At 37.0% G+C, this 19,333-nt stretch overlaps 1 protein-coding gene across 1 annotated transcript; it reads left to right on the top strand.

Moving 5' to 3' along the window:
- Nucleotides 1–1,298: 1,298 nt before the first annotated feature.
- AASDH (aminoadipate-semialdehyde dehydrogenase) lies at nucleotides 1,299–19,119 on the top strand (the record flags this gene model as incomplete). The annotated part of the gene is made up of 14 exons (XM_079534911.1): nucleotides 1,299–1,528; nucleotides 3,571–3,691; nucleotides 4,355–4,692; nucleotides 5,340–5,532; nucleotides 6,653–6,894; nucleotides 9,542–9,648; nucleotides 10,084–10,256; nucleotides 11,155–11,347; nucleotides 11,932–12,050; nucleotides 13,856–14,693; nucleotides 15,469–15,632; nucleotides 16,220–16,345; nucleotides 17,547–17,678; nucleotides 18,724–19,119. The coding sequence occupies 14 exons, from the start codon at nucleotides 1,299–1,301 to the stop codon at nucleotides 19,117–19,119; spliced, it is 3,372 nt and encodes a 1,123-aa protein (XP_079391037.1).
- Nucleotides 19,120–19,333: the final 214 nt, after the last annotated feature.

The raw sequence follows: 19,333 nt of genomic DNA on the forward strand, positions 1-19,333 counted from the left end.
CTTACCAGACTTCTGTAAGCCCACTCTTATCACAGAAGTGTCCCTCGCTTGACAGTCCCTTGCTTCACAGTCATGCCTTGCGTTGCTGTTCATACATTTGTAAACAACTGTTCTCAAGGATGAAGCACAGGAAGGGTGAAATTTCATCAAAAATCTCTGATGAGCACCTTGAGAACTCACTGAGAATTGTTAGCACTGCCATTGAACCTGCCTGATGCACTAGCTTCACAAAAACAAGCTCACATATCCCGCTGTTTTTATGGTTTAGTTGCATTTTTCTTTTTGTTTGTTTTAATAAAAACATTAAAGATTAAGATGAGTTTTGTTATTTATATATACTAACTATGTTGTATGAGGACTCTCAGAAAGTAACGCCTCCTATTTTATGGTGATGTCTCACAATGTCACAGTCAGATATTGGTGGTATGGCAATAGAGGCTGAACCTTTCCTCCACTGTCCTGTTCCATTTATTGCTGTGTGGCAGATGGTGGCAGAGGGGCAGTCAGACAAAATGACATCTGACATGGAAGTGCAGAGGAAGAAAAGGGTTAGAATTAAATTTCTCCATACAGAAAAAACAGCATTGACACTTGGTGAATGTTAATGGAGACCAGACAGTCTCTATTATGTGAGCACAGTGGGGCAGTGGGTGGTGTGGTTCAGCAGTGGTGGTGGCAACAGCGGTCATCACCTCTGCTGGCACAGATTTTTATAAGTACGGCATGCAAACTCTTATTCATTGCTGGCAAAAATGCATATAGCTCGTGGTGACTCTATGTAGAATCATAGAACAGCTTTGGTTGGAAGGAATCTCAAAGATTGTCTAGTTCCAACCCTACTGCTGCAGACAGGGTGGTGGTTGTAGAAAAACAATGCTTTGTAGTTGAGAACTTGCTCTGTTAATAAATGTTATCATGCTCTTTGTATTGATTGTAGTTTGGAAATAAATAGGAGGCATTACTTTCAGTGCAACCTACGTATAGTGGTCCAGGACAATCCCACTTCACTCGGTGCAGCCTAAGCAATCCAAAAGGTTGGACACCTGTAAATTAGTGAGTTACTCCTCGCCCTTAGCATGGGAGCTGTTGTAAGTGATAGAAGTATCAGGTTTTGCATTCCAGTGGTGAAATGTGTTGTGATAAAGGATTGTGCTTTCTGTTCTGAAGTTGTTTTTTGAATTTTTCCTGCTTGGCACTGTTCTGTGTACTTAAGTCATTTTATTAAAATATTACAAGTCGGGAGATGACAATGCACTCTATGTTAATCTTTCAAGGGGAGCTGGAGAAGTGCAGCAGAGATGACTCTCCATGATATGGTGGCTCAGGCAGCCAGCCTGCACTCAGGTAGAAAAGCTGTTTGGTTTGATGAATGCAATGGTGGACCTCCAATTTTCTACACATATGCAACAGTGATTAAACATGCCATGGAGTTAACAGCTTTCCTTCAGAAGTACTGTGATCCTCAAGGAAGGTGTGAAATAGGCCTTTACTGCTCTCCTGGAATAAACCTACCATCTTGGATCTTAGGGTAATGGTTTGAATACTTGCATTGTGTTGTATTTTTAATGTTTATCTCCATTAAAGCAAACTGCAAGTTTAACATTTTTAATATCAACAAAAATGCTGTAATGCTATTGTAATACCACTGGCAGTAACTTCTAGTTGGCTTTGGTGCTGCTGAAATGCTACAGTTGTTGGTTTTTTGTTTTGGTTTTATTTTTGCCTTTGTTGCATTCCTTAACAGTCTAGAGGCACTGGAGCCTCAGATTCTTATGAGAAGATTATGGTATTACAAATCAGTCTTTGAAAAGTCAGTGCCAGAGGTTTTTGAATCTTAAGTTCACTGGTCTAAAATGTGACTTGGTTAAGTATGTTTATAGAAATACAAACAATTATTAATGACCAGTATCTTTATTCTTGTTTTAAAATGGAGTTGATTTATCAGAATGAATATCCAGCGCAAAACAAATATGCAGTTTTGTAATGTATTCCTCTTGTCTTGCTAGCAAAATATATGAAAAGAAATCTCATGTTTTAAGCTAAATGAGTTTACGGATGCAGTTTCATTACAGGAAGGTTGTAGGAGAAAGTAATTAGCAATGCGGCACTAAAGAGATATTGATTATTTAATGGGAAGGAAATGGAAATGTTTGTGATCTCAATGTTAATTCAGCAATTTTTAAATCTTAGTGTTGCTAATGAATAATAATATTTGTATCCTTGTACCTGTTATACTTCCAGTGTAGTACAGTACCTCATCACCATGAGCATATTTTCTTCAGCAGATGAAGCAGCATCTGTGCTTCTCGTAGGTCTGCATTTTCTTCTGTCACATTGCACCTGAATACACAGTAGCACAAGAGCATACATCACAGCTGACTACAGAGATCTCAGTGAAAGGAGTGCTGTAATAATAAACCTTCCAGGTGTGCTGACCAACTGCTTCACTACTAACGGAAGCCCATCTTCTCCAGTGTGGCAGCAGAGGAGGTTTCCCAGAGAAGTTGTACAGGCTCCATCCACTGGGACTTTCAAGGTCTGACTGGAGCAAGTCCTGCACAGCATGGCCTGCTCTCACAGCTGACCCAGCTTGAGGTTGCCTCGGGTCCCGTCCTTCCTTGCTTACCCTCTGTCCCAATGCTCTGAGCAGCCACACAGATACCTTTTGTAATGTGACTGGAAACTGACGAGGCACTTTGGTTTATCGATTCATTTATTTAGAGCTCTAATTGCTGAGTAATTAACTGCTGTATATAGTGCAGGGAAGGCCTGAGTGCTTATTGATTCCAGACACTGTTCAAGTATGCAGAAGGCTGCAGTTTCCAAGCCTTTGTTCAGCATCTTGTCATCATTACAATGATGAATCATTTGCATGAGAAAGTATATCTAATTGGACATGAGAACCCAGCCTTAGATGAAATGCTAAAATTTATGGGAGCTGTTCCTGTTTTAGTTACTGTTTTGTTCTGTAGAGTAATAAATTCAAACGCTTGCCTTTATCAAATTGAGCCTCTAGAGGGAGTGATTGCAGTGTACAACTGTTGCAGAAAAAAGGGACAAGCTAAGGTGCAGTGGATGACACCAGAATGATACTCAGTGTTCCTCTGTTCATTAGGAATAAAGTTCTGGTACACACTCAGAATTTTCTCACGCCAGACTGTTTAGTGAGAATAGAAGCTGTACTCAGTGTGCTGCTGTACACGTGTAAATGAATGTTTGTATTTCTGTTCACAATCAATAGCGGAAGCTTTGAAATTGTGGTGCTGTTGATGTCAGTGCTACCTTTGTCACTGCCGACCTGCTTGGCAAAAAGAATTTTGAATGTTTTTGTCTAGCTCTAATCTTTTTCCTCACTGTAATATGCTAAAAGGCAATACTGATTTGCTTCATACTATATTTCTAAAAAATATTTGAAAGTCATGTTATAACTACATTTTCTGACTCTGGGAACTATTTACAGGGAAAGAAAAAAACAAAAAAAAAAACCTGAGTGAAATGTGAGTGGATTTTTCTTAGTTTTACTATTATTTTTTTAATTTATTTAAAACATTTTAATTTTTGTCTTGTTAGAATCCTGCAGGTTCCAGCTGCTTACTGTCCTATTGATCCAGATGCCCCACCACTGTTATCTACTTACTTCATGAGGAAAAGCAATCTTCAGTATGTTCTTGTTGAGAATGACAAAATAAAAGTGAGTGTTCAGGCTTCCAGAAAAAGCATTGAAGCACAGTTTAGAAAGGTGTAGCTATTCAGATTGTATTATGTTCATATAAACTTTGTTGAGCTTGTTTAATTCCTTCATGACAAAAGTCTTTAAGTCAGAATGTCTTCAAGATTAGAAGCAGAAAGTATTCTTCCTCCATTCAAAAAAATTACCTGTTTGTTCTTACAGTACTGTCCAGATAAACTTGATGGGTAGTGACTTTCAGAGACTTCTCCACTCTTGTTTCTCCATACATCAAGATTAGGAGTTAGAAATCTTCACAACAGTTGAAAACAGTTGCTGCATGTAATGGTTTAGTTGTCTTCATCTTCTCTCAAATCCAGAACCCTGACTTATTGCTAAGGGAATAGAGAAGACTGGACCACACAGTTGTAATGTGGGGTGTTTCGTCTTCTCTGAAATTCTCTTGGATGTTTTCACTTTTCATTATTTGCTCAGATAATTGATTTCTCATTTATGAATTCTGTGTTTATTTAATACATAAGTATATATGAGCTTAAAACTGCTTGGTGTATGTTCTCCAAAAGTAGAAAGGCAGATTTGTGAAAAATTTTTTCATATTTTATTACAACAGTAGAGCAACAGTGCAGTCTGAGTTCTGCTGTTTAAACTGTTCATTTTCTTTTACAGCAATTCCAGACATCCCATGTCGGTTGGTTGTCCCACAACTCTTCCACAATAGAACGTATTGGTTTAACTCTCTTCCAAATGAGTTGGAGCAGTACTGATGTTAATTTGCAAGCAGACAGTGTGAAAAGTAAATTTGAAGCTTTCAAAGTTATGGATAACTCACAGTTAGGTGCTCTCTGCCCAGAGCACCTGAAAATAAAAACATCGGAAGGAAGACACAAGGATGTTGGCCAGAAATGCTCTTTAGCATACATCTTGCATACATCAGGAACTACTGGGACCCCCAAAGTAGTTAGAGTGCCTCATGCATGTATAGTGCCAAATATTCAGCATCTTAAGTAAGTGTGGTTTCTATGTTTTCCTTTAAATGTTTCTACAGATTTGATGTTTGGGGACCTTTCAAACATTAAAGAGAGGTGTGCGTTTTTTCCTAACACTGCTTCACTTCCTCCTTCCCTCACTTTTCTGATTTCTTTGTGTTTGTTTCTGTTGCTTCAAAATAGTATCATAAGATCTTGTTTCTCATAATGCTGTGTTTAATATTTAAATGGTGCTTTACCTGAATTTTTGAAGAGTGTACTTCAAATCGTATTATACTGTTGTTTTAAGTATTTTATTGCTGATTTTCTGCTTAAAAGAAGTAGATAACAGTATTAATTATTCACAGTTAAATTTAATGTGTTATATGGTTTTTAGAACCTAATTCAATTTTAGGCTATTTGTATATATTTGTATATTTGTTAGTTTAATCAGTAGTTCATGTCTTGATATAGGACCTTTTGCTTAAATTGTCTGGTCTGCATATTAAGGTGGAATGTGCTTTAATATTTACTGTAGTCTGTAATCCCTTAGTATTGCTGAAGTAAGACATCTGTGTCATGTTCTTCCACTGCTCTTCTAGTTTGGAGTTGATTTTTTTTTGTTTGTTTTTTTTGTTTTTAATCAAGGTGCATCATATTTGTAATTCCTGGCTTTCTGTTTTTAGATCAATTTTTGAGATCACCCAGGATGATGTGCTGTTCTTGGCTTCTCCTCTAACGTTTGACCCATCTGTGGTCGAATTGTTCATTGCTCTGACAAGTGGAGCCTCTATTCTTATAGTACCAAATGCTGTTAAAATGATGCCTTTGGAGCTGTCTACTGCCCTGTTTAGCCATCATCATGTGACAGTGTTGCAGGTAGGCAACAACTGAGTGACTGTTTGCTGTGTCTTATTTCTCACTTCTGCTAATGTGTGTTACTTGTTTCAGCAGTCTTAACAATAATGACACTGGTGTTCTTCCTGAAGAGAGCAGACTGTGTTACTCTTCTTGCAGTAAAATATTAACTGTTCAGAAAATTACCTTCTGATCAAGGCCTCAAATATCTTGCAACATAAAGCAATGAACTAAAGATAAAGCCAGCATTCATCTTAAAAATCCATTAGTTCTTAAGAGTAATTACATTACGGAGTAATCTGTTAAAAACATCTACATCTATTTAGCATCTTATAATGGGTTTCCTCTTTGAGCCTCACTTCATAAACAGTTTTAATATTAGTATCTACCCTAAAAATACAACAACTAAAACTGCTGTCTATAGGATCTTAAAGCGCTTATTGTTTCTACAATACTGAGAGAAAGAGAGAGAAGAAGAATCACTGATTGATCTGGTCATTCCTCAGCAGTACTTCTTGTTTTCAGGCCGCCTGCTTATATGAGGTGTTATTTGCCCCTTCTCTCTTGGAATAGGTCTTGTCCTGTATGATCACAGTTGTAAAAACTTCAAAGTTAATTTTTGGAAAATTTACCTGAGTTTATGAGCATTCAACTTGGCCAAATAAGCCCAGTGTAGAAATGTATTTCATAAAAATATTAATTGATAATAGAAGATTGAATCGGGGAAGAATGGCTAAAATAGATCTCACTTGTAATTGGCTTTGGACAAAATTATAGTTTAATCTATTAATTCTGACACAATTAATGAATAATTTGCTGAGGACGCTACAGCAGAAATAAAACTATGAATATGCTGTGACTTTATTCCCTGCTTTTGTTTTGATTTATTAAATTGCTATAAATCTTGATGGTGTCCATTTCCCTCTACAGAAGAACATAGGGGCTGATAGCATTCGTTCATGGTCTTACAAAACACCAGCATGATCTATACTGACATCTGATGGTTGATGCCATCTATGGTTAGGTAGATCTGCAGTATAGGTAAGATATCTACATATGATAAAGGTAAAGAAAGAGTACACACGTACTGAAATAATGTACAGTGGTTTCTCTGTTATGTTTTTGAATATGTATCATCTAGGCAACACCAACACTTCTCAGAAGATTTGGAACTCACATTATTAAATCAACAGTATTGTCTGCAAACACTTCGCTCCGAGTCTTAGCCCTTGGTGGTGAAGCGTTTCCCATACTGAACCTTGTGAAGAGTTGGAAGCACAGGGAGAACAAAACAAGTATTTTTAATCTGTATGGTATAACTGAGGTTTCAAGCTGGGCCACTTGCTACAGGATTCCTGAAGAGGTTTTTAGTGCTGATTTTAGGTAGGAAATTTCAGTTTTCATGGCTTGGTGTGTAAATGATGAAAATCAATGGAATAGAACCTGCCCAGGGCTACAGAGTCCTCATAGGTGTTTGTGTTGGTGGAAGTTACATTTGTGTACTTGTATTTCAATCTATTCACTGATTTCTTGCTCTAATACAGCCCTTTCAAGAAGAAGTTGTTGGGTGACTCTTGAACCATAGAACTTCAGTCTGAGAACTTTCATACTTGTAGCATTGTTTTTTTCACACAGTGTTTCATGGTGGTCTCTGTTCCAGTCATCTGTATGTAGACCTCTTCTGCTTTCCATCCTGTGTTCCCACGTGCTGAGCATGAACAAGCTTAGGTTGGGGTGTGCTGCTTCTGATATTTGCTAGCCATAACTTCAGTTAGTCCTACTCTTGCTCGTCAGGAAGCTTTTCCAGTGAGATCTTGCATATTCAAATAGAGGAAGCTTAGCAGAACTATTATGGGAGTTTTAAAAAAAAAAAAAAATTTTTAAATGAAGCTCTTAGACTTAATCGTAGGCTTAGAATGAAGCTATGCTTGTAGCTTAGGTCTGCCAAGGTCAAAATGTTACTTCTGAGGTTTACTTACTTGAAACAAAAATAATCAAAGGTGGACATTGAAATCAGGCTCTCTTTAGTGGAGCCCAGTGAAAGGACAAGGGTCAACAGGCACAAACTGGAGCACAGGAAGTTCCATACAAACAGAAGGAAAAACTTTACTTTGAATATGACAGAGCACTGGTACAGGTTGCCCGGAGATGTTGTGGAGACTCCTCTGGAGGCATTCAAGACCTGTCTGGACACTTTCCTGTATGACTTACTGTAGGGAATTGCTAAAGCAGAGGGTTGGTCTTGATGTCTTCTCCAAAGGTTCTTTCCAGATCGTATAATTCTGTGATTCTAAGTGTGTTTCTTAGAGATACAGGGCTTTTACCTATGGTTTTTTGAAACTCCACAGATGAAGAGATGGAGACTAGTTACTGATTTTTATTTTTTCTGACATTGGATAATGTACTGCAGCAAATGATCCCACTGATGTTACTTGGCAAGTACCAAGTACTGAAATTGTACAAAGTGAGACATAAGATCTCACAGTCATTTCACGTGTACTTTGAAAAGTAATTTTCTTTTCATCATTTAGCACTCTGCCATCTTAACTCTACTAAAGACTTTGTTCATTGTATTTCATAAAGAGAGTTGAATGAGTGTTGAGGCCAGTTAGCTCCGTGTTTCATTTGCTTCCTGAAGTGTGTAATTATTCCTTGGCATGACAGTTATACATGTGACTTGAGGTAGGCATGTCTGAAACATCCCATTTCATAGGACAAGTGATGTGATATTTTAACCAGGTACTTTAACTGTTGAAGAATGAAAATGGTAGATAGCCAGAAACTAATTTTCCTGCAAAACTCCTTATAAATAAGCAAGGAGTTTTCTGTGGAAGCAGTGTAATATGTCCTGTTATTAAATATCTGCTATGCAGAAAATGTGAGGTCTTCTGCAGCACTGACGTTTTCTGATTCTAGTATTATGTTCTGATTTCTTTGAGTTCAAATGTTACTTTCTCCTTTCTGAAGCTGTTCTTTCCTACTTCTTGTCTGTGCTGCAGAGATAATGTGTTGTTTTTCTGTTTGAACTAAGGTAGAATTGGAACATTTGAAAACTCCTATAGTCTGTGATTGTTATCTCCCCCATTTCGCATCACAGCCTGCTCCCCCTAAGGGGTAAGCAAGTAAGCAGTCCAGAACCAAAACCAGGACACATGTTTTTATGTCATCTTTACTTCTTAGTATCGGTAGGACAATTGGAGCATAGTGCATTGTTATTTTTGCTATCTGTATAATGAAAACTGGTGCAATTTCTAAAGAGCACTAGAAAATCAAACGATAAGCAGAAAAGTTAGCACGTTATTGGTCTGCCCTGCTCTGCACCACTGCCCTTTTTTTCTATATATTTAGCAAAATTAAATGTCTAATCCCAAGACTCTTAATAATAATGTTCAAGTGAGGTGCAGTTTGTCTTCTGTTTTTGCTCTTTTATAAAAATTTAGAAATCTTGTTCTTAATCGTTTGTAGATGTAAAAAAAATTCTAGTATTGCATTTCTGGCAGGACTTTGCTGTGGAATGGGATATACTGAATATCAGGGATGCTTTCTCAAGCTTCTCACTTGGCAAAAATAAAAAATTTGGCTGCATTTAGCTCAACGTGGGATAAAGAATTCATTGACCGAGCAGAGAAGGAGAGGTTTCAACTGCCCAAATAACAGGGTTTGAGAAAGAGCATTTAAGAGACTTTATGATCAAAGTTGATCTGGAACCCGTAACAACAAAATAGTTGTGCTTGATGGAGGTTTTACCTCAGAGGCTTAAAAACTGGGTACTGTTATGGGATTTTTGAATCCATTTAAGCCTTATTTTCTGTCATTCTTTGGAATGGGTTTTGTTCAGTTTTTGTTTTGTGTGGGTTTTTTTTGTATATGATCATGAAACGCATGTGTGTTGACAAGATTTTTCATTTTGAACAAATAGACAGTTTTTGAGAGATAATCTTTTAGAAGCTTATATGTGAAATCATTCTTGTGTTCAATCATTTGTTTTCAGAAAGGAAAGATTTGTACTGTTTCTCTTTATTATACTTAGAACTGATTTCCCTGTCCCTTTGGGATCACCGCTCCTTGGAACAACGGTTGAGATCAGAGATGCCAATGGTTCTGTGGTTCTAGAAGGCGAGGGACAAATATTTATAGGTTACTTTATATTTTTTTTAATTCTTCTAAGATATTTTTCCTAGTTGAATTTTAATAATGTTGTTTGTTTGTTAGTTTGTTTTTGGTGCCTGCTTCTGCTAAACAGATTAGAGTAACATTGTAAATTCCCATTGGGCTGGGGACCTTCTGATGGTATTTTACGTTGTTGGAATGATGAACAGGAGATGATCACCATTTTAGCTGCAAAGAGGTTTCATTGTACTGATTTTTTTTTTTTTTTTTTTTTTTTTCCTGCTTGCATTTTGAGTCAGCTGAAGTAGTTTATATGTATTAATTGAATTAACTCTGTTGCCTAATTTGTACATGTAGAAGTCTAGACATTGATAAGAAACTTCTGATAAAATACTAAATATTTCATTAATTACTTCATTTACAGATAGACATCTAATAATGACCACAGTCTTTTCTTTATAGGTGGTGAAGAACGCATCTGCTTTCTTGACAATGAGATAATTGTACCACAGGGCACAATGAGAGAAACAGGAGATTTTGTAAGAGTGCAGAATGCAGAGATATTCTTTTTGGGTCGGAAAGACAATCAAATCAAACGTCATGGCAAGCGTTTTAATATTGAATGTTTGCAGCAGGTAACATAGCATCTTATGAACAGAGTATGCCAGTATGAAAGAGCAGGGATAATGTACAAATCGTTATCATCAAAAATCAGTATGTATTCATTTTCAGAAGATGTTTTGGAGTCTTAAGGAAGTTTAGAGATTGTATTATCAAAAATGTGATTATTAATGTACCTTAATGTAGGTACTTAAAATGGAGAAGTTTGGCTCTGAATTCTTATAATTCTGTCTTAACATGGGCTTTATTCCAATAGAATTGAGATCTCTGTATAGATCTGAAAAATACTGCATGTTGTGTTTCCATGCTCATGCAGTCATTGTTCCACAGGACTGAGTGTCAGATCTCTCTGCAGGGCTCCATGAAGGAGTCGGTAGCTCCTCTCCCTTTTAGTATCATCAGCAAACATACTCAGAATGCATTCAGTTTCTTCAGTTTCTGCACGCCAATCATTTGTTTTGAGGATTAGTTTCTAAATAGGAATAAATTTTAAAATATATTTTTTTAATTTTCACTGATTGCTTACAATTTCATTTTTATATATTTTTTAAAATCTTATTAAAGCCATTCTTTTTTAAAGTAATGCATAACCAGATGGGATTTTGACTCATTTAAGACACAATAAGAGACCTAACAAAAGCATTTCTTCCAGGCTTTTACTCAGGAAAGTTGTTTAGATAACTGAGAAGTACGCTGTAAAGTAGCTCTGCTGGTTTCTCTGCATTCATTCTTTATGGTGTCTGACCAGAATCATTTCTATCTAAGTTAACGCAAGTGAAGTGCCAGTGGTTATGTAGGAATCAGAGAAATGCAAATTTTAAATGGGTAATTTTTAAAGTAATTTGTGTTTTTTACTCCTTGTGCTCAGATGAATTATAATTTCAAACTATATATGTATATTTTTAATTACAGGCTGCTGAAGATCTTTGTCAGGTAGAAGCTTGTGCAGTGACCTGGTATCAGCAGGAAAAACTTATCCTATTTGTGGTTCCCAAGGGTGATTTAGAAGAGAGAGAAATTCTTCATGAACTCCAAAAACATCTGCCAGCTTATGGAATTCCTGATGAGCTTGTACAGATTAAAACTTTGCCTTTAACATCACATGGTAAATGACGCTTTAAGTACCCTTGCCACTTACTTTAATAATTGTCTTTCTGTTCTTGATTTTTTTGTGTTCTTGGTTTTTGTTGTTGTTGTTGTTGTTGTTGTTGTTGTTGGTTTTTTTTGTTTGTTTTTTTTTGTTTTTTTTTAAGTTGACCAAAATCCAGTCATGCTTTTTAAACACATAAATCAGACAACTAACTCCTCTTAGGAAATCAAGGACATCTGTTATGTGTGTTGGATAATGTTTCATTCAAGATTCAAAAAGAAGCAGCAGAATCAATTTAGTATTAAAATTGCACACTTGTTTTCTCCACTGCTGTTGTCACAGTCTGCGACAGAGCCGTGACTTCACTTGGAGAAAGATCAGGAACTGAAAGTGGGATTATGTGGGAGGCTAGGGTGAATGTTCAAAAACCTTATTGGATTCTGTTGAGTATATTTGATTGACTGGATTAAAAAAAAGTGCAGTCGAGTATTAATAAGGAAGCCAGTAAAAGACTAAGATGACTATTTTGGTAGAGAGAATTTGGGAAATGTAAATGCAGAAGAGCAATAAAAAAAATCACACTTTATTTTCCACCAAAGGCAAAGTTGATATATCTGAACTGAACAAGATTTACCACTACCATCTAAGATCCAGAAGGCGTGACAGTAAGCTGAGTGGCGCAGAGGAACTGTGGGAAAGATTGCAGTATTTATGGAAGGTAGTATTTTGAGCTGCCTTTTTATCTTTGCAAGTGCATCATTATACATGTGTCAGGAATTAAACACTTTAAGAAGTATGACTAATGCAACCAGAACATTCTAGCTGCCTATACATTCAAGTATTATAGCTCCTTCTGTTCAGTTAATACTTAAGTACAGTTGCTCAGTAACGGTCAGGAGGGAGTAATTTATGTTTCTGTATCAGATAAAACTGCAGAGTATGAAGGTATAAGAAATTAGCAGAGGAAAGCTGTAATCTGTCAGTAGCTTTTTGTATGCTGCTTCGCTTACCAAGTAAGATATCCCTAAGGGAAACAGGGAACTGGGACGTGGAAATTTTGTACAAAATAGCTACTGTGTCAGTAGAGTTTCTAATTGCTAACAATAACTGTGAATTGGTGAGTCTTTTTTTATTTTTTTTAAATAGGTGGCACAGTTGTGTAATTGTCTCTTGAGCTGTTTGGTTGTATTGTTTCTAAATTTCTGTGCTGAAGCCTTGTTTTTCAAACTACTTAGATATAATACCAAACTGTAATATTTTTTCAAAGGTAGACGTTCACTTTTCACCTGAAAGTGGGATTTGCTCCAACTAGGACAGGAATAAATAAAGGTAGAAAGAAGTTGGTGAAGTAATTGGATTTTCTTGTGCTGATACTGAGCTGTGTCAATGGCTATAAAAATTATAACCAATTGGATGGGATGTGCTCTAGACCGAGTTTGAACTGTAGAAAGCAGCTTCCAAAACCAGAGGATTTGGGGCTCTATAACCAGACTTAAAGAACAGAGAGTGCAGTGACAGGAGATTGAATTAATTGTTCTTTATTGTAATAACAGTGCTCAATCCAGAATCCTTCACAAATTGAAAGGACTTCAAAAGTAGATAGAGAAGTAGGTTGCTTAAATCATTCAAAAGCAGAATATACTGCTTTATATAAATTTTATTAATAAAATGAAGCATCTCAACCAATTTTATCAAAACGATTTGTAGTTTAACCCAGCAGGCAGCCAAGCACCACGCAGCCATTTGCTCACTCCCACCCAGTGGGATGGGAGAGTGAATCGGACAAAAACATGAGTTGAGATCAATACAGTTTTATAGGACAGAAAATGAAGGGAAAATAATAAAAAAATATACAAAGTGAGTGAACACAATGTAGTTGCCCACTGCCTACCAACTTAAGCTCAGCCAGGCAGTAAGCAGCAGCAGTTCTCCCACAGCAAGCCCCTCTGGTTTTATTGTTCAGTGTGATGCTGAACAATGGGGCAGCTATCTGGTGCTGTCCCCTCCCAGCTCCTTGTGCATCCTCTGTCCCCTCCAGCACAAGAATTTGAAACATCCTTTTATCTGTGTAAGTGCTGCTCAGCAGCAACTAAAACATCAGTGTGCTGTCAACACTGCTCTCATACTAAATCCAAAACACAGCTCCGTACTGGCTACTAGGAAGAGAATTAACAATTCCAGCGAAAACCAGGACAGGCATCAATATCTTAACTGACAGATAGTGTAGATATCATTAATGATTAATGAACAGTATTGAGATTGAAAAAGGCCAAAAAAACAGCAGAATTTGCCTTTATTCCTTAATTGGAAATAAATTGGCAAAAAATATTGTAGTACTGAACTAGTGTCTCTGTGTTCCTCCTCAGCTCTTCTTATTGGCACAGTTTCAGAGTAAGTTTCCTCAGTTCCTGTTAATTTTTAGTGGAATTCTGGATATTGGTTAGGATTTTACTCAAGTTTTTTGTGTGGGTGTGATATGGTGTAACACTTACGGACTGTTCTCTCTTTCCTTCTTTTCTCTAGTCCATTCTGGATCTCCTAGATGATTCAAGTGGAATTTCTAAAGATGCAATATTTTTGTACAGTGGTGGAGACTCTCTAAAAGCACTACAGTTTCATGATGAAATTGAGATGCTAGTAGGCAGAGGTGTGCCTGGGCTCCTTGAAGTTATTCTCAGCCGCTCAATTGAGGAGGTTTATAAGCATATTCTTAAAACTCTGTTTCCAGATGAAGAGCAACTAATAAATGATGACAATGTTTTGAAAAGAAAGCTAAGTAACAACAGTGGAGAGGAAATTCACAGAAAACATGCTAAACTGAAATCTGAAGGATATCTTAATGTCGCTCCAGGATTAATTTCATTTATAGCACTGAGAAGAGGAAATCATTTTTTTTCTATGGATTTCACCAACTCTTTTATGCAATCCAGTAGTACAGTACAGGTGGGAGGGGAGTCACTACAACAACCATCCTTTTTGCGTGCCGTGACTCCAAGTATAACAAAAAGCCATGTGCAAGGGCATGAAAAGGAGAACAGGACTTTAACAATTACCAACAAAGAAGAGAAAACTGACTGCTGCTCTGTGCAGCAAATCTGTGCAGAATGCAATCATGTAACAACAGCAGAGTTGGCATTACGCACAAGATGGAAGTCAAATACAAGAAAATGCGTTGATGCATCACCGTTGATTGTAATATCATCTGAAGATGAAGAATCTGCATCTGTATTTGTTGGCTCTCACTCTCACACAATGCAGGCTATTGATCTAGATACAGGAGAAGTGAAATGGGAGAAGAATCTTGGAGATCGTATTGAATCTTCTGCCTGTGTATCGAAGTGTGGAAATTTCATTGTTGTTGGTATGTCTTTTGTGTTAGCTTTCACCTCAGATTATTTTTTTCATATTTCTTACCTCCATAAACTTCCATCTATCTGCTCCAAAATGAATTTATTATAAAACAGAATTAGAAGGAGTAAGTAATTTAAATGCCAGGATGCATTGTGATAGAGATTGATATATTATGCAGCTGTGATTGATTTTATACCAGTTCATTAAGGCCTTAAGGAGTAAACTATGGGTACAGGTAGTTTTCAGTGGTTGACTGAGGTGTGACCCTTAAGGTGTTTTTTAAAGAAGTATGGAAGGGTGATTATGGAGCGTTAAACTGTCATTAAACATTGATAGAGACAGCAGTTAGGATGTGGTACCTCAGATAACCAAACTCTGTGAAAAATAGTGCAGTTTCCTTTGACTACATATTTATAAACTACATGTTAACACTTGGATTGTTTTTTGTCTTTAAACATAAGTTTTGGAAAGGAAGTTTTTAATCCATCATAGTACAGGCATTTTAAAGACTGCTGGATGTTGATATATAGCACTGACTTTATATACACTCTGTCAGCTAGGACAAGTTAGGAAAGAACACGCACAGAATTACAACTTAGAATGTATAAACTAATTGGAAAGATTTGGTGCTAAAAGAGAAGGACCAGCTTTGGAAAACGTTTTGAAGCTGTACCTCCTTAGTCAACTAAATTCTTTCCAGCGGTGAAATAGTTAACAGCATAAAACACACCATAAATGCAGGTATTTCTTTTTTTATTTCCATTGTTGTGTTTTGTTTCCCACAGGTTGTTATGATGGCTCAGTGTATGTGCTCCAAAGCACTGATGGAGAAATATACTGGACTTTTGCCACAGAAGACGCTGTGAAAAGCTCTGCAGTGGTAGATCCTTCCAGTGGATTAGTCTACATAGGATCGCATGACCAGCATATGTATGCTTTGGATATTTATGTAAGAACACTGGCTAACTTGTATGTCTACAAGAACCAATATCCAAATTAGACCCTATCTATAGCACACCAGATGAAGCTGTGTTGGTTATTGTTGGTTAGTGGTGGTATTCTCAGAAGTCTGCCATAAAACTTTTGAGATGGTTGTGCTTGCTTGAATGGGTTAGGATTATGTTTTAATAAATAGTTCTAGTCGTTTTCTCATGCTCCTAGTCCTGGCTGAAGCAAGATCTTAAGCTTCTCAGTTACTGAATACTCTGTGGGTATTTCAGAATAGGGTGCCCATCCAGAAGTGACACAGTGGCTTAGTGGTGGGAAGAGTCTTACATTTTGAAAGAATAGATGAGGGAAGATGGCAAACAAGGGGGCCAGATGCTGCTGGTCGTTCAGCAGAATTTTGTACATTTACTGGAAAATACCACTGACGTGAGTTTCTATAACACCATGTGAATTATATCTTAATTTAACGTTTATTAATTAAATGCACTGTTTAATAAGCTTTGACATTGAAAGATCATTTGAAAGACATTGAAAGAGAATTTTAAAATTCTGAGCTTGAACTGGAATTGTAAATTGTTGTTCTTACAGGAAAAGATGTGTGTATGGAAATTGCATTGTGAAGGTGGAGCTGTGTTTTCATCTCCTTGTCTGAGCTCTTTTCCACATCATGTTTATGTTGCTACACTAGGAGGACTGTTACTGGCTGTCAACCCGGTATGTACCACTGCCAAATTGTCTTTGATCTCAATATCAAATGTAGATTAAACCAAAATGCATTTCTGAAATTAAGAGCACTTTATCGATGGAAGAAATTATGCAATCGTGTGTTACTGTGTAATCTTTTTCACTTGAGAGCCTCACTGTTATACACAAGGTCACTATAATAATTTCTGGTGATGAAGAGAATTTAAGTGACTTGCTTGAATTTACATGGTGTAACTGTGGGCCAAAGTTGGAATCGGCATCTTCCAATTCCCACATACTTATTTTATCAGTTAAATTGGTATGTGACAGTATGCCTGTGGGTTTTGTTTTCTTTCCTCTGTCCTTTTGACAGTAAGATTTGAAAAAAATATATACACAGAATGTACTGAAATTAGAACGGAATAAGGAAAGAAGCTCCTTTATTCCTCTTAGTGTTCCCCTTCTCATAGTCATTTAAAGAGCTGCCCGTCGTCATCTTGGACTATTGCTGTTCTCTGCACACAGAGAGTGGCATTCTTGATAAATGTGGTGCAATTTTATAATTTTCTGAGGCAGTTTTGGATTGCAGCTGGTGCTGCCTGATAGAAGAAATAGTCACTTGGAGCAGATACTCATGTTGTACACCACTCACAGCCCAACATTAGTCCTCACTTTCCTTATGTTCCACCCACTACAAATTTCTGCAGTAGCACCCAAATACTTCTATCTGCATCTACTTTTATAAGTTTAAGTATATGGTTTTGCAGCTCTAGTGAACTGTGGATAAGAAAAAATATTTGGTGTGTGGGTTTTTTTGTTTGTTTGTTTTCATAATTCTGAGTAACAGGCAGTTGAAAACTCCAGCCATAGCTCCATGTGATTATTTATAACAAAGGAGCTTACTGTGGCAAGCATAGATTGTGGGTTGAAGCATTTAGTATGGTATTTATTATGAAGACATAATACTTATTTTCAAAATATGCTCTATTGCACTGACCCTGTTCACATTCTGAGGAGCTGAGAATGGAATTAAGAATTAATGTTCTTCTTGAAACTTCTACTACTGCTTATTATTAATTATTTTGCCTAGGGGAAGGAAGAGAAAAGTGGAATAGAGGCAATGAGTATGCCAGTGTATAACTGTTTTGTTGGAATAACATTTGAAGCTTAGGTTTGCATGGCTGGGTCAAGTTGTAAAGGAAGAACCTTTTTGTGCAACCTCCATTGACAGGTGACAGGGAATAAGATTTGGAAGAGTTTTCTGGGAAAACCACTTTTCTCTTCTCCTCACTGCAATGAGAAGTGTGTTTGTATTGGATGTGTGGATGGAAACTTATACTGTTACAGTCATTGTGGAGAAAAGGTAAAAACTGTTGGTGATGGCGGGGCTGGGTTTTTTTGTTTAATGCTCATTCCCAAACACTGCATAACATGCTTTGTTAATACTGTTTTTTTCTGAGGCTTAATGATTAACATACACCTTTTTGCGAACCAAATAGAAGTGTGTATTATACAGAGGCAAAAGAACTGTAGTACATTCAGTCCATGCCAAACCAGAAATAAGCCACTAAGTCCCAAGTTGCTTGGTGTAGTAACAAAAATTGTAGTAGAGCTTATACTCAGAGCAAATGGTGGTGCCAGAGTAGTGCCAACAAATAAATACTTTTGGGTTTCAGATTTTTTCAAGAATGTTTAAAGCCATTTCTTCATAAAGGGTGGCTGTTGAGAAGTAAAGGTTTCTTACAGTGCTTAGTGGTTTGTTAAATACTGGCATCGTGGCAAAGATGTTGCAGATGATAGTTCTGGCATAATATATGGAATTAAATATTGTTTTGTTCTGCCATGATGAATATGGTTTATTAAAATAAATGATACTATTTCTGTTTGTCTCAGGTGCAACATACATTGCAATTCCAAAGCTTTTTCTGATTGTTCAGTGTCTTGGTCTATGCCCTGCCCTCTGTCTCCTTGCAGCATTGGTTAGAGCTCATACTCACTTGAAGAGGGTTCTTTCTATCCATCTTATCCATCCATTAGCTTGAGGAGAGGAGAACTATAGCACTAATGAGACTTCATCTTTGTGGAAAAGAATGGCATCAGAACAAAATCCTTAAAGCTCATTGCTAGTTGTGCTGTGATGACCCCAAAACATTCTTTTCCCAAGTTGGCTATCTGCATGGGCCTCTCAGAAGACAGTAACTCTTCCAGCATATCTATTTTCTCACATACTGTGCTTTGTAAAACTTAACTTGTAATTTGGAAAGTATTTACCAGCCTACACTGAAATCTTGTATGATTTTGAAATTATATGTGCTTCCATCAACGACTACGTATTAAAAATTTATAGTTGCTATCATTCTGAAAATGCCATCAGCCTGTGATAATGGGTGGTTATGTTATTTCTGTAGGTTTGGCAGTTTTCCACTAATGGACCAGTGTTTTCATCTCCGTGCATCTCAAGCTTAACTAAGCAAGAAGTATTTTTTGGATCCCATGATCACTTTATTTACTGTTGTAATACAGAGGGTGATTTACTGTGGAAATTCAAAGCCACTTCAAGTGTATATGGAACGCCATTTGTTTTCCAAAGTAATGACTCAAAGAACAAAGTTCTTTTGGCAGCAGTATCTACAGATGGCAAAGTGTGGATCTTGAATGCTAGGAGTGGAACAGCAGAAGGAACAGATACACTTCCAGGAGAGGTTTTCTCATCACCTGTAGTATGGGGAACAAAGCTTGTTGTTGGCTGTAGAAATGATTATGTTTATTGCCTAGATTTGTACACAACAGGAAAAAAGGAATAAGGATGTTAGACTGCTGCTGCTTAATTGTTTACATTTGTAAATTAAGAACTTGAAGGCACTGTCTACCTCTCTGCCTGTTTTGCTTTTGGCAAAAGCTGCTTTGTGCAGCTTTCTCAGCATTTTGCACCACTGCAAATGCAGGTAAGTGATGTTTGTTGGCTTGCTGTACTGACTGAAGGATGACTGCTCAGCACTAGCCACAGGTTTCACTGTC

The sequence above is a fragment of the Tetrao urogallus genome, assembly GCF_951394365.1.
Source record: "Tetrao urogallus genome assembly, chromosome: 4".
Lineage (NCBI taxonomy): Eukaryota > Metazoa > Chordata > Aves > Galliformes > Phasianidae > Tetrao > Tetrao urogallus.